The sequence below is a fragment of the Coturnix japonica genome, chromosome 3 (assembly GCF_001577835.2).
Source record: "Coturnix japonica isolate 7356 chromosome 3, Coturnix japonica 2.1, whole genome shotgun sequence".
In the NCBI taxonomy this organism is placed as follows: domain Eukaryota; kingdom Metazoa; phylum Chordata; class Aves; order Galliformes; family Phasianidae; genus Coturnix; species Coturnix japonica.
In genome coordinates, this window is record NC_029518.1 from 45,385,992 (window position 1) to 45,401,538 (window position 15,547).

General features: G+C 38.4%; 1 protein-coding gene across 6 annotated transcripts in view; it reads left to right on the top strand.

Moving 5' to 3' along the window:
• The window catches only part of SCAF8 (SR-related CTD associated factor 8), a 144,167-nt gene continuing 128,620 nt past the window's right edge, over positions 1 to 15,547 (top strand). For 4 of the 6 annotated variants that reach the window (XM_015858251.2, XM_015858252.2, XM_015858253.2 and 1 more), the window contains exons 1-2: positions 23 to 102; positions 10,685 to 10,705. In XM_015858251.2, coding sequence (XP_015713737.1) covers positions 73 to 102; positions 10,685 to 10,705 — 51 coding nt within the window. In that variant the 5' untranslated portion in view covers positions 23 to 72. Of the gene's footprint in view, positions 103 to 2,828; positions 2,848 to 10,684; positions 10,706 to 15,547 lie in introns of those variants that run through there. The other 2 variants (XM_015858254.2, XM_015858255.1) reach the window with 2 other exon arrangements.

Sequence of the window (15,547 nt, forward strand, 5' to 3'; positions counted from 1 at the left end):
CGGAGCGAGCCGAGCCCCGGCCCGGCCGCCATCAGCGAAGAGAAGCCGCCAGGCTCCCACCTCGGCCGCGACATGGAGGCCGTAAAGGCCTTTAACAGCGAGGTGCGTGCCCCCTCCCGCGCCTTCCCCTGGGGTCGGGGAGCGGGCGGGGCCCTGGGGCCCGGCGCCTTCCCTGCCCCCTCCCGCTGCGCGCGCCTCGCCGCGGGGAGGGGGCGGAACCGGGGGGCCGCGATCGGGCAACCCCGGGCTGCGGGAGCGGCCTCCCCGGGAAGGTCATCGGGGTGCGGCGGGGGCCGCTGTCAGCAGAACGGGGGGTGGGGGTAGGGCGGGAGAAGCTCCCCCAGTCCGGGCAGCTTCCACCGAGGGGCTGGGGGACACGGCGCCAGGGGGGCGGTGTGGGAGGCTGGGGGGAGTGGGCCTCTTCCGTGCGCCTGGCTGGTGAGGAGCACGGTGACCGGCCAACTTCACCCAGAGGGCTCGGGGAGAGCGGGGCATTTCCTGGCTAGGTCTGCTCTATTCTCCGAGCCGCTCACCTTTTCCGGCACCCATTCCCACCTTTCTTGTTTAATCGCCTGCCCTCACCCCGCCAGCGTACATCTCATCACCTCCTGGAACTGCCTTTTGAATCGGGGGGTTGGAATACGAGGGCCTTGGAGGCTCACCTCCGTGACCGAAAATAGCATATTTAGAGAGGTCAGGATGAAAGCAGACATTCCATACGTGTTCCATGGAACCGCACTAAAACCCTGCTGAGAGCGATACAGAAGATTTACAAACACTGTTCACAAAGATCAGCTATTGATAGGCTACGTAGCTTCTTTCTTTCTTTCTTTTTTATTGCACCAGTACTTCGTCTTATTTCAAGATAGTTCTTAGGATAGCTCTGCTTTGTTCCTCTTCATTGCAGGAGTTTACATTTGAGAGCTCAGGTGAGAATAAGGAAAATAAATAGCCATTTTCTCCATGGGAAGTTCCATGCCTTAGAAAACTCAACTTTTATTAAATGTAGAAAGTATCAGCTCTGATTACAGTGTGTACTTCCGTAGGCTGCTCAGAGTTGGAGCTCCAGGTTGCTTTCTTCACCTCCAACATAGAAGCAGCAAGGTTTTAATGATTTAAAAGTAATGCATTTTTTTTCTTCTATTAAATGGCAATTTGCTTTTTTTAGTGGAACAGTGTGCCAACCGTGTCGTACCTACAAGTTGAAATAAGGTTTTAGAAGTGTTTTTAAGTGGGCAGGTGCTTCTTGAAAACTCAGTAGCGGCTGAATAGCCCTAACAGTGCTGAATTTTGCATGTAATAGAATTTAAATTCTCAAGTGGAAAAATCGTGTTGTAACCAGAAAAAGAAAATATTATAAACATTTCTACTTTTTACTTAGCTTACATACCATGTTCTTAAGTAGGGAAAAGGAAGAGTCTAGTCACAACAACAGAAGAACATAAGCGGTTTAGAATCTTTTGTCTACTTCCTAGCGTGGGCAATAGTTTTTGCTTCTGTATTGAGAACCAACTTCAGGGTGACCGAGCATGCAGGTATAAATACTGTAAAAAAACATTGACTTTGGAGAATTAGGGTGAGGAAGAGGAAAGCTTCTGTGTGCCCATCTTTTAAGTGCTTGAAAAAGACAAGAATTTGCAGTCTTGGATAAAAAGTGGCAGAAGTTGAACCACATTTTCTCCTCTAGCGTTAGTTGACAGCATCTATGAATAGATTTGCTTTTATGACTTCTTTCTGTTTTGGTTTAACATACATCTCTGTATTTGAATGCTGGTCTACACTGATAGGAAAGTTTTGAAGATGCTGTAACCAAACCCCTCACGCTGGAAGTAAGTGATACACAACTGGCTGTGTTTCTGAAGTCCTGAGTATAGTTGCTTGATACTCTGACACCTCCGTATCCACCACAGTACTTGATTTTAACTTAATTTTCCATAGTTATTTCTGGTCTAAGTGACCTATACGTATTCAGCATTTTAGAAATATGAAATGACTAATAAATACTTTAAATAGTTGAAGTGTATGTGCCCGTAGCTTACGGTCTATGCTATAACTGATTACTTTTGAATAAGCTACAAAATATTTGTACTTTGCTTCCAAAATTCCTTTTTATTATTATTTTTTTTAATATATGTATTATGTTCTGAGATGAAGTTATACTCCAGAAATGACATCAGAGTTCTGTTCTAGAGATGCTTGCCTTAAAATAGATATAAATTAAATTTAGCGTCAGATCCCATAGACTAAACTCATAGAATTAAAACTCAAACCATGCTTTCACAGAATCACAGAATGACCCGGGTTGGAAGGGACCTCAAGGATCATGTAGTTCCAACCTCCCTGCCTGGCAGGGCCACCAAACATACACCTTTACTAGATCAGGTTGCGCAGGGCCCTGTCCAACCTGGTCTTGAACACCTCCAAGGATGGGGCATCCACAACCTCCCTGGGCAGCCTGTTCCAGGCCTAACCACTCTCCTAGTGAAGAACTTCCCCCTAACAATCCAACCTAAAATCTTCCCTCTTTTTAACTTAAAACCATTTCCCCTAGTCCTGCTATTGTCAGCCCTTTCGAAGAGTTTACTCCCCTCCTGGGAGTAAGTTCCCTTCAGGTATTGAAAGGCTGCAATGCTTTCTCTTATGCAGCTTGCATTCAATTAACAGTTTTACAATAGTTTATGTGACTTATTGTTGAAGTCTCAATGACACTTTAGAAAGAGCATTGCAAATATATTCAGACACTTAAATATGCAGACTGGGTACTTCTGTTGTTTGTGCTTTTTTTTAGGGAAGGAGTTGTGTTTGGATTCTGCAGTGAAGCTAAAATAAAAGCAGCTGTCCATCTAGGTAGTGTAAATTACTCAAAGTGTTTGTGATAGACTGAAAGAAGATCTCATAGCGATCCTATAGGAGAGTCACAATGGAAGTGATTAACATGGGTCATTAATTTGATTAGAAAGAAATGTCTTGAGTTTCCTCTTGTACTCTGAGTACTGGAAGTAATGCCCGCTACTGCAGAAAGTTGTTCCATGTCGTGTTGGTACTTGGCATTGTCAGTGCTGTACCTCTCTGTGAATGTAAAATTAATTGTAACATCCCATCTCTGGAGGGTTCAGGGTCAGGTTGAATGCGGCCATGGGCAGCTTGATGTACTGGGTGGTAACCCTGCATGTGGCATTACATGTTTTCATGTAATGGTTGATATTTTACCTTTGGTTAAAAATGCTTAGTAATTAAATGGGAAGATAAAAAATATTTCACAGCTGACTTCATATGCTGTTAATTGCCAGTGTTTCATTGCATGGCTTATTTTTTGCTATAGGTGGCATCCTTGAAGATTCTGCTCCTGCAGAATCATTTTCCTTCAGGTCTCACTTCAGACCCTGAGCTTTTTCTTGAAAGCATAACGTCAAAGTCAAGGATAAGTCTTGTTATTTAATTATTTAAATTATTAAACATTTAAAATTCTTCATGCATTCCATACAGCGTATTTTGTTAGAAAGAATTTGAATGGACTAGAGGCAAGCGCACATACTGTCAAGTTCCAGCAGTTGGATGATAGTGGTTTAATTGCGAACTTAAGTAACTAGAACACAGTACTTGTTGTATAGTTCAGTGCTGTCAGCTTTAGAACTAGCCATTCTCAAATCAGTTTCAGGTGCTGTGAGTGGATTTGTTTCAGATGCAGCACTGCCCAGAGTTTTCTTACCATACTGAGATATTTGTGAGGAAGAATATTAGTTAACTTTTAAGGAACGGTATTGGCTTAGATGCTTATTTCTCTTAAAACTGCAGTAATAATTTACTGATCTAGTTCAATTAAATGCAGCATTCTATTTATTTAATGCTGCTCACGTGTCTTAATAAACTATCTTAAGGCCTTGTTGGTGGTGGTGCTACCCTTACTGTCTTTCTGTTTTCTGTTTACATAGAAGAAAAACACCCTGTGCTTACATTGGACAGTTATTTTTCTGGTCTTAAGGCAGCACAAGATATTACTGATATCAAAGAGGCAAGTGTGAAGAAGTCACAGAATCACAGAATCACACAGGATCACAGAATGACCCAGGTTGGAAGGGACCTCATGGATCATGTAGTTCCAACCCCCCTGCCTGGCAAGGGCCACCAAACATACACCTTTACTAGATCAGGTTGCCCAGGGCCCCGTCCAACCTGGCCTTGAACACCTCCAAGGACGGGGCATCCACAACCTCCCTGGGCAGCCTGTTCCAGGGCCTAACCACTCTCCTACTGAAGAAAGTCAACCATATTTAAATAACATAAAATAAGAAAAAGGCAAAGCTGCTTCTTGAAGTTCATACCAGGAACAGGAAATCTCTTTGTACATTTGGCTATTGATCTTTTCATATGCAACTGAATTGAATGGTGAAATAAATATCATTGTGGAGGCATGGAATATGCTCCATTTTAAAGTGTTTGAAGGCAGGGTGTACATTATGTACTGAAGGATTAAGGAAGTGACTAGAATTTGCTTAAAGTCCAAAGTGGATTCCTGTGTCCTTTTCTGTTGTAAATCCACGTGTCTTCCAGGAGGAAGAACCATAAGTATGACTTGCCCTGAATTACTAGACTGGGCTTCAGGTGTTAATAACAATGAATATGGCTGTCCATACATAGGTTATCACAAAGCAGGGTTGTAGTGAGCATCTGATATGCAGAATAGTTTTGAGAGCTATGTAAGATGAAAGGAAGTGGTACATAAAATCTTCACTGTTACGTTTGAGTTCACTAAGTGCTTCTTCTGGAATCTGTCAGTGATAGGGATGTAACTGTCACTGATCCTTTACTGGTGGAGCAGTTGTCTGTGTGCTCCATTTAATTGAATTGTCCATCGGTCGCCGTTGCCATGATGTTTCTTCAGACAGTGTGTTTGGAGGGGTGGTGGGGAACAGTTTAGTTAGCTGTGGTTTCAGAAATGTCCCCTTAGGAATAACTCAGATGTTAATTACACATTGGAGTATAGGCACACAAAAGTACAGTGTAAATCAGTTACTCTCTTTTAGAGGACTGTATTTCAATGGCATATTCTAAAAATAATCAATGCAGCTTTTTTACAAAAGAATGTGGGTTGATACTAAAAAAAAAAGAAAGAAAAAAGAGGCTAAATAGTATGCCTCATAAAGATGCTAAATAGAAATTGATGCTGAATAGCTGAGTAGAATGATGAAAAGGATGCTCTTTGAAATGAGGAGCCAGGGCTTTGATTAGCACAAGTAATGATAATAGCGGTTGTATATGAGGAACAGTGAAAGGGCATGTAAGCTACTCCAGGGCAAGACAGGTCTCTGAAATCCTGCCTTCACTGAAGCACCTGTAACATCTGAGTGTTTTATTTTCTTTCTCTCGCTGCTGGGAAAAGGAGAAATCCTCTGCCTGTTTTCTTTCTCACTAATAGTTTAACAGTGGCAGAAAACAGTGATAGGAAAGTGCAGCCTGCTTTCACATCCTCTGCTGTTGCAAAGGATTCTGCAACAGATACCTTCGAAGCTTTTTTACTTTCTGTTTTGTCTGACACTTCATTTATCATCTGCACTTCGTAAGTAAGTTTTGTTGTAGCAGATGGGGATGCTTTTTTCTCTTATTAATTTTTAGGATTAAAAATTAACCATTTGCATCTGTGTGTAGGTACGTTTCCAGAAGGTTGCCTCAATGTTTCATTCTTAACCTCTGGCTTGGAAGTGACAATGGCCTTCAGTTTTATTTTGCATTATAATCCCATAGAGCTCCTTAGAGAAGAAAAAAAAAGCGACAGGGAATGTAGAGAAGATGCATGATTTCCACTAGGATGCGGCAAAGTATGTAAGAATTCGCTAATTTCACTTTTGCTGTCAGGGGCATCAAGTGCGATATCGGTGAAATGTAAATATTTCACCCTGTTGCTTCCCAGCAAGTGTCAAACTATTTGCTCTTTGTTAAGAGGGCACAGGAGCAGAAATCATTTTTCTTAGCAGAATATACTAAGTATGAAGTTTATGAAATCACCCGATGAAATGTCGGTGCGTGTGCTGGAGAAATATTTATAGTTTGGGTATCGCATTTTCAGAAACCTGTCTGACCTTCGCCTTTCTCCAGTCACAGAATCCTGAGTAAATGATCATGTAAGGGTATGTTAAAGGCCCCAAATATTAGCTGTTTTTTCTCAGTAGCCTCACTTCTTTTGTGGATTATTGTAGGGTAGGCATCAAATATTTTTCTACCTTCCATGCATATTCTTTATATTTCGTCTTAAACTGTGTTCTAGATTAGAACCCTGTACTCTTGTAGTGGGTTGTGAGTTTTAATGTAGGTCTCCGGATTCTGCCAGTACACCTGGGTTGAGGTTGGGTTGTTATAATCATTGGTCCTGTTGGTTACTCATTTAGGGAAAAGTGAACCATTTTGCAGTTTAATACAAATGCATTTCTGAACTCTTAGACCGTCATGAGACAGGTTAGTTTTACCCTACTGATGATGTGTTGTTGCACTACTACTATCTGAACTCCTAGGAACTCCTAGGAGTTCAGATCCTTTGATTTTCACATACTCACTAAAACCATGCCTAAGGCTACAGTCTTCTGCAAAGTACTCGAAATTATCTTAAGTCTTATTTGAGTTTGCCATCAGCAGCCTGTTTTCCTCTGGCAGCTGTAGAGTCTAGTAAGCAAAATGACTTTCTTATAGAAAAAGAAACATCGGAACAAGAGTATTTGATTAAACATGTCTTCAAACATGTGTTAGACATTTGATTATTTTCATGAAGATTCTTTCACTTGAAAGGTGGCTGACTTTTTTTTCTGACTGTAAATTTGGTCTATCATTCTACCTCTGGACTGTCAGTGAGAGATTTATCTCCTGAGTGATTCAGCCTTGCTTAGAGCCTGCACTCCTGGCCTCAGCAAACACTGGTGTAACTGTATGGTGACAATGGGATACGATTGTTCATGTACGTATTCAGAGTTCATCTTGGCTTTGAAGTCTGTAAAAGATCAGTCCTTGTTCTCATATCATAGCTTTTCATGAATTGCACGTACATTTCTTCTGTTTCTTCACTTCTTTGAAGTTATTTTTCTGCTGTATTGCTGTGGGAGTACTGACAGCAGCAGCAGCCAAGTGGGTAATTTTATTAACCATTTTCAGTAGGAGCTTCTACACTGTATGAAATGTGTTCTGTAAGAGAACAAGAGGTCTTCAGCTACTGTTGTACTAGTTCTCATTTTCACCTGTTCTTGGTCAGCTGTACCAACCAATACCAAACCTTTCTAAAAAATAGTTTCTAAAGAAGGCTTGTTTAAATTTGGAGAAAGTAAGAGGATACTACTATGACCCACCATCAAATTTATTCCACCAAAAATGAATTCACTCTATACTGTCAAGCTTTTGGCAAGTGAATTGCTATTTGTATAGTATGCATGTATGTACACTCTACAAGTGGTAATTATAGTCATGTATATCTATGACTACCATGGAGATTCAGTGTATTTTGCCATTGTTTTTCCTCTAGAGAGCTTGAGTACAGAATATATCTGATTGTACTGGGTACAGATTTAGATGCTATGAGCTTTTTTTTTGTTCTGTTTTAAGTTTCAATTGAATAATACTGCTTTGCTATTTTTTCTTTTTCTTCCAGTTTTGTGATTATGTGAGCAAGTATGTGGTGGATATTGTTTTGATGCTTTGACATTCAGAAATATAATGCATGTGTTTTAAGTTAATAAATTGCATTTGCATATGCAAGGTAAGGCTTGACACCAGAAGGAAAGCAACATGGCAAAAGCAATAACAATTTTCAACTTGTTTATTGTTTTGGAGGCTTGACAGACAACTCTGGTTCCCATTTACAATCCTAGTAGAAGATGTGTAAGAGAGGAAGAGCAAGGCTTAGATCCAGGAGGCACTAAGTGCAAGGAGCAGTGCTTTGGATGGGTGGTGGCTGAGCAGTAGGAGAGCATAGCATAGCAAGAGCTGAGAGATGGAAAGCACCTTCTTTGGTGGCCTTGAATTTATTGATTTTGAAGTTCTGTCCTAATTGTAACATCAATTTTGGAAGATAGGAGTAAGTATTCTTCTATGAACAGATTACAGCTGTACAAGGTGTTTTATAAAAGGCAGTGAACAGCTGTCTTACGTTGTTGAATTGGAATTTATAATTGAAATAGCAGGCATTTTTGGGAAAAGTATTTCAGAAGATCCGTCTTCTGGTGCTGTTTCAGTGTTTCCACATACTTCTTGATTTGAAATTCAATGCTGAGAGGTTCCATCTTTCTTGAAATGTCTTTTTTTCTTTTTCATTTTATTTATTTTTTCAATGTATTAGATACTTGTTTAAACTGTTGTATAATTAACTAGATGAATCCTTTGCTTTCCATACTTATTTTTTATAGCTTCTTTACAGAAGTACTATTATAAATTGAATACTCCTCAATCTAAAACAGATTCTTGGCCTTAAAATATGGCTTTATGGAGCTCACTCGACAGATCATTTATAGGATAATAACATAGATAGAAAATACAATTTAGTATTTTGATATTGATGTGACCGAAGTTTAAAAGATGAATAATCATGTTTACAAAGGTCTTTGCATTTTCCAAAAGCCAAGAACAATATATTAAACAGATTGTTGAAGCTTATGGAAAAATGTGATCAGAGTGAAATTTTCAGAGCAGTGAAAAAAGAAACAAACTCAGAGCTGGTTCACAAGAAAAGAAATGGGTTATTTTGTGAATATGCTCTATATTTCGGTTACAGATAACACACTGATCTTTGTAGCTTTGTTAATAGATAAGCAGCTGTAGCTTGCTTCTTAGTTTTCAGGAATTTGAAGTGAGAAAGGAGGAAAGGAGAAACATGCATTTAAGAAATATATTGGTTGCATCCATCTTGCTACAAACCGCTATTTTAAAAAGATTTAATTAGTTTATTGATTTTTAAATCATGAAGCTTTGTTAGGAATGTAGGGAATTTTTAGCCATACCTATGGAAGAAACATTTTGAAGTCAGTGCAACAGGACAGCTTTTGTTACAAGCCTTAGAAGCAGTTGGCAGAGAAAATGTGCCAGTCTTTGATTTTCAGAACAGTTGGGATCTGGCCCTATACTTTGTCTCACAGCTGTAGAGATGTGATTGTGTTTAGACTTGTCTGAGGCACCTGACTTCACACTGTGTCACATCTTTCCAAATCAGTGCATTGCTGCAAGAGGAGAGGTGCTTCTCTATTGAGGTGGCCTCTGGAATTGTGCAGGCTGATGTTATGCTTGAAGCTGATGGATTTTTCAGTTGACGATAAAAATTAGAAAATCGTGAAGAATGGTAATTATGGGGGAAAAATAGTGTGTCAGGAATCCGAAAGAATTGGAGAAAGTGAAATACCCCTTTTTATGTTCCCTGTTTTCTTATGTGATGCACTTTCAAGTGTTCTGTGGACCTTTTGATCAGTTGTCTTTCTGTTGGGAGCTTGGGCTTTGGTAAAGAGCTTAGTCTTGCCTGGCTATTTTATGTGAACCATTTAAGTTTTTCTAAGCTTTTTGTTCCCAGGCTGTAAACATCCTAAGTTCCTATGAAGAGAATAAGGGGAATTGTATTTTATGACTTGTTAAGGGTTTGAGGGCAATAAAGAATGTTCTAGAGGCTATTCTCAACTAACCATCTGTTTCTCAGTAGTTGCAAGCAATTCAGGACACTAGACTTAAATCGAGGTGGTTTCTTTAAATTCTGGTTTTAGGTTCATAGTCTGTATTGTACCAATAGGAATTATAAGCTTTCTTTGAAAGCAGAAAGAAAAGAGGTTAGTAAATTGAAAACAGGCTGTAGTGTGATTTATGACTCTAAAATACAAAAACTAAAGTGGAATTTTATAATTGCACCTAGAATTGTTCAGGGTCAGTGAACTTGAAATTGTTGACGTCCTCAAAATAAAATGGGTGGTAGAGGGTCTAAACGAAGGCAATGTTTGTAATACATGACTTCTTCACATGCTGAAAACTGTTCAGCTAGAAACTGGCTTATTGACTTCATGGCTTATTTTACTCAATTGCTTGTACACTCAGTTAGGATGAACTTTCAGATCACTTTTGCAAACATTAATGTATGCAGGGAGTGGTGTGTCCTAAGTCTGACGTGGAGGGAGTAAACATTTAGAATATTCTCAACTGATCTTAAACATTTTGTAAATCAATAGTGTGCAATGATAAAAGGAAAATACTGGGATATTGAGCATATTGACTGTTATGTATTTGTTCATATGAACTACATATAATGCACTTTAAGTGATTGAACACAGTTGGATTAAGACAGTCTGTTGTCTGTTTTGTTCTGCATTTTGCTAGTATTGATATCGATTACTGGAAGAATGGAACTTTCCATTGTTCTAGTTTCAGACTAAGGTATCTTATGCAGAACAAAACATTTGTCATTTTCACCATTTTACGTGCAGTTTTGACCTATAATTTAAAACTTCTGTGCTACACAGGGAGTTACAAGGTATTAATAGGGTTTATTTAGCACTTTTCACTAGTAGGTTCCAGTCAGCTCCGAGCAAAAATTTATTCACTGAGGGATGGGCTTAGGTATTTTAAGTAACTTCTAGGCAGTAAAATTGAAAATACATAAAATGCAGCAATAAAAGTTGTTATTTCTATTTGTTTTTCAAAGCAATGACTGACAATGCTCTTTTCTTATTCTTTGCAGTGTGGTGATGTAGATATTTTGGTAAGCAATTCAGTGACTCTTTCTGTATATGCAATTGGATTTTGTTAATTTCTAATGCTATTGAAATGTGAAAAATTAATGTAATTTGTTAATATTTATTAGACTTATTGTGGAGTGTTTACTTTGTCTTCTGCACATCAAAATTGCAAACATTTACTGCTGTATTTGGTGTCTGGGTAATGTTGTGCCCTGGAGCCAGGACCAAATGCTTCAGAGAAAATAAAAAGATTTCAATAGAGGTGTATGTAATTGATAACCCTGGTACCAGTTCTACTTGTGATCTCAGAGGCTTGTCTGAGTCCTAAAGTAACAGTATAATGATTTAGCAGAGGCTTGCTAGGGTAGTATGGCTAGGTTGAGGTTGAGGTTGGACTTGATGATCTTTAAGGTCTTTTTCAACCGGAGCAATTCTATGATTCTATGTATCAAAATGTTTGTTCCCTTAGTTGCTGTAATAATGAGGTAACTTCTGAGTTACAGATTTGAGTACTCCTTTGGATTGCCTGATCCACAAGATGAGATCAGAGATATTCTTAGCTTTCAAGTCTTCTAGTGGCAAAATTTGTCTTATATGAGTAAGTTATTGCTTAGCCAGTCTTTATAAGACATGACCAGAAGTATCAAAAGGGATATAATACTTATAAAGATTTGTTTTAGTAAAGTTAGCACTTAGTTCTGGTTTTTAGCCAGGATATCACTGTAGTATGGAAACAGTTGTCTGGCTGTCTTGCTTGTTGTAAAAGGGTGGTGAAAAACCTTGGAATAAAACACTGGCCATTGTAGAAGTGTGGTATGCCATTGCCTTCTGTGGAGATGCAGTGAGTGGCTCTGCAGGCAGCTAACCATTCACAGAGGGTGCAGTAGTTCATTTTCATGGTGCCCAATCTTCACTGGAGAACCTATAGGGTGTAGTTATGTAGTAGACTGCCTTGTAAATTACAGTTTTTTAACAGGTTTTTTTTTCACTTCTTACAGATATTTACAATAAAATATTTTAGCACTTTTTGAATTACAGTTTTAATTATATTATTTGCATTAGTGAACAGGCAGAATTTGAGATATGCTGATGGATTCACAGGCTTTCAGTAATCCTTCTCATAAAGACTACTTATCTTAAAGGAACTAAAGTAAAGCTGTTGACCAAAAATTCAGTGCTTAACTACAGCATCAGCATGATTTTTGCCTTTAACTCATTCCCAATAGATAATTTATGTAGCTCATCAAATCTTTGAGGAAAATCATGATTTCTGCCGCATTTTGGAAATAAGACTGCAATTCATATAAAATGACTTTGGGGAAAGAGGTGATTAATGATGTGGTTAAGCCTAAGTCTTCTGTATGCTGGAATATTGCCTTCTACGTAGATTCTTAGCCATCAGTGTTATTGCTTTTTGCTATACAAAGCGTTAAATTGTTACATCAGATGGGAAAAATACCAAATTGTGAATGTAATTGGCTTTACTTGCCAACCTTCTTTCCTGGACATGACACTTAAATCTAGATATTTTTTGTGCAGGACTTAGTGTAGCTGATGCTTTTGGAACCTCTTACTTCTGAAGGAGATGTGTGAGGAAATAATACATTTTCTTTTGTCCAATAAATTCACTCAATATCCTTTTGAGTACAATCCCATCTTATTTTCAGATAATATCAATTGACGGAAATGAGTGAGAGTGTGGTATGAGAGAAATGCTTGTTTGAATGATATGATAGTAAAGTTGACTTTTAAGGCTTTATTATTTAGCTGGTATGTAACTCTAAAGAAATAACTGTTGAAAGTGGTGAAAAATAAGTAGCAGAATTTGTCTGAAACAGTGCCCAAGTGGATATCAGTGAGGAAGATTTGGTATGATTTTTATGAGGGAAGGTAGTATGGCGTGTATGTGGGAGAGACCTTTCAGAGTCAGCAAGCATGTGGACCGGGGAATACTTGGTCATGGATTTCATGGAGTATCCCATGGATACTGGGATTTCAGGAAAGTAGTTGACAAGATCCTCCATCCCCCAAATTTTGAAAAGAAGTTGAATTGTGTGGAGAAAGAGACATCTATGTCTTTGTATTGTATGGATAGCTGCTACAAGAGGAAAGGTGGTAGAAAACCCATATGTGGAAATTATATATGTATATATAATATCCCAATTATATATATCCCAATATTATATATGTATAATATCTCAAATTTAACTTAATAAAGCCTCATAATATTGTTCCTTTTGCACAGCATTTATAACTACACATGGATTCCTAGCATAAATCTTCCTACAAATATATATATAATATTATGTATATTATATATATAATATATACAATTATATATAATATATAATATCATATATCATAATTATAATATATAATATAATAATACAATATAATTATATATATTATATATAATATATATTATATATAATATTATATATATAATACATATAATATATATGTTATATATTTGTGTGTGTGTGCATATATATATATATTTTTTTTTTTTTGTAGGAAGATTTATGCTAGGAATCCGTGTGTAGTTATAAATGCTGTGCAAAAGGAATAATATTATGAGGCTGTATTAAGTTATTTGGGATGGTGATAATGAAGGGCCTGACTGGAAGGATTGCAAAATTACACTGTTACACTGATTTTTAGGTAGCGGACTGCAAGTTCATCAAGTTAAATGTGGAGTAATTCAGACTTGGGAGATGGTAGGGAAAAGGCAACCCTTGTGCTTAAGTGATAGACCCTGAAAATACATCATTTGGTGATTAGTAAGATCTTCTAGTCAAAGTGAAAATGCCTCTTCCAAGCTCAGAAGTATTCCAGAATTTTTTAGGAAAGAATAGAGACTCATTGTAATGCCACTGTATCTTAGTTTTATATCACGTGTAGTCTCATTGCCACCTCACAGGACCATTCTGGCAGAACTGCATGTGCAGGGCAGAAGGGACAGTCAAAGGAACAGAACAGGTCTGTATGAGAAATTAGTAAATATTTATACTCTTTTCAGGCTAGAACAGAGGTCGCTGAAGGGTCATGAGATGGCTGTCTGTAATACTGATGGATCAGAGAGGCAAATTACTGTTCGCTTTTTTTCCCAGTATAGAACTTGCGCAAACTCGGTATCATTAATAAAACTGAGATGAAAACAAGAAAGATTTTGCATAAGATTTTGATTAAGCTACCTGTCTTTTCTGTAAGCTATTTGGCATTATAAAGATTTACATGCATTAAAAAATTAATAAAAGTAATTCAGTACGCGGGGAAAGTTTAGAGATCGTGTGAGTAAGTTCAACTAGTGGCGTGTCTGGAATCACTGGGCTATAGGATAGTGGTGGCTACAGTACTAGAAAGAAGTATCAGAAAATGTTACTGATGTGGCAACTCTGTATCTACATGCTGTAAGCATCACCTGTTGGTCGCTGTTCCTGCTTCAGTTGTCTACACTAGTGGTACATCAGTAATTAACTTATCCTACCGTGCCCTCTCTCGAGGAGAAGGGTAGAAAGTGAAAAAAAATAAAATAAAAAACACAAAAACATAAAAAAGAATGTGAAAGGGAAAAAAAAAAAAAAAAAAAAAAAGGAGATTTGTTTCGGTTGTTGAAGGCTGACAGTTACTTTTTTTGGCTTGTCCTGTTGCTGTATAGAGAGAACAAAGAGGCCCCAGTAACAACCACCACTTGGAGGTGTCCAAGAAGGTCTGGGTGCTCTTTGGTGATGATGCTCAGACCAGAGACATAATTAGACAAGGAGCTTGAAATGATTTCCAGGTCTCTGTTGTCACACTTCCTGCTCTTCTTGGCAGTTGAAATGGCCAAATTGGCTGGCATTGAGGGTTGACAGTAACATCTGAAGGCTTGGAGAAGCTCTGGCTATGGAGCGTAAACAGAAAGGGCAATTTCATGAGATTCTGGAGAAAATGGAAAAGGAGCCCAGTATACTGGATGAAAGGGTCTTCTTATCATGGAATGTGTTTAAGTCAAGATCCTGTGGGAACATCTCTATGGCTTGAATCCTCCACTGAGCGTTTTTCAGTTTATATTTCTGTTAAGCAGTGAAGTTGGTTAACGGTACATTCTACCACACTGATGTTTTTAACCCTCCTGGGGCATTTAAGTTGTACTACTTAACGTTCCAGTATGACACAAGGCCAACAGTGGAACAGTGAAGCAAAGTTGGATAGGCGATGGTTTTTGAGGTGCAATTAAGAAGTGAATTGGTTAGTCATTACACAGCCTGCTGAAGAGACTTAGGGAAGAATTGTTGATAGCTTTGGAAACACAGTACAGGTTTGGCCCTTTGTCTGTCTCTTACTTACATGTCTGTGCAGTTGAATTAGGACAAAAGTTCATAAAATTGAGAAATCTGTTTTTCAAATTGAGACAGTAACAAAACAGGTTGAGAAGATAGTCTTATGTAATAAAGTGAGAACAAAAAGACACCCTTAAAACTACCATCGGTTACTGCCATCAGCTTGAAGACTGTGTTGTCTGTCTGATAAGCTGTTATGTGCTTACATGGTCATTTGGCTGGCATCTGATTCTTGCCTTGTAAGACCGTTGCTCTGGGAATAGCTTTCACTGAGACAGATTAAGATTTGGTGATAAGCGTATCTTTGCAGATTCATTTTGTCCCTTAAGTGCCATTCAGATTCAGGCCTTCCTTTTAAGGTCTTCCCTGTGATTTATATTCAGTATTTAATCAAATGTGAGTACTTCATGTGTTTATTGATAGTCTCCTGCCCTGTTATCGAAGTGGTGGTGTCAGGGAATGACTAGATGGAATTATCATTCAGCCAAGCTTTAAAGCAGCTTCTTCTCACCCAAATTCATTTCAGATTGTCCTGATGTTTCT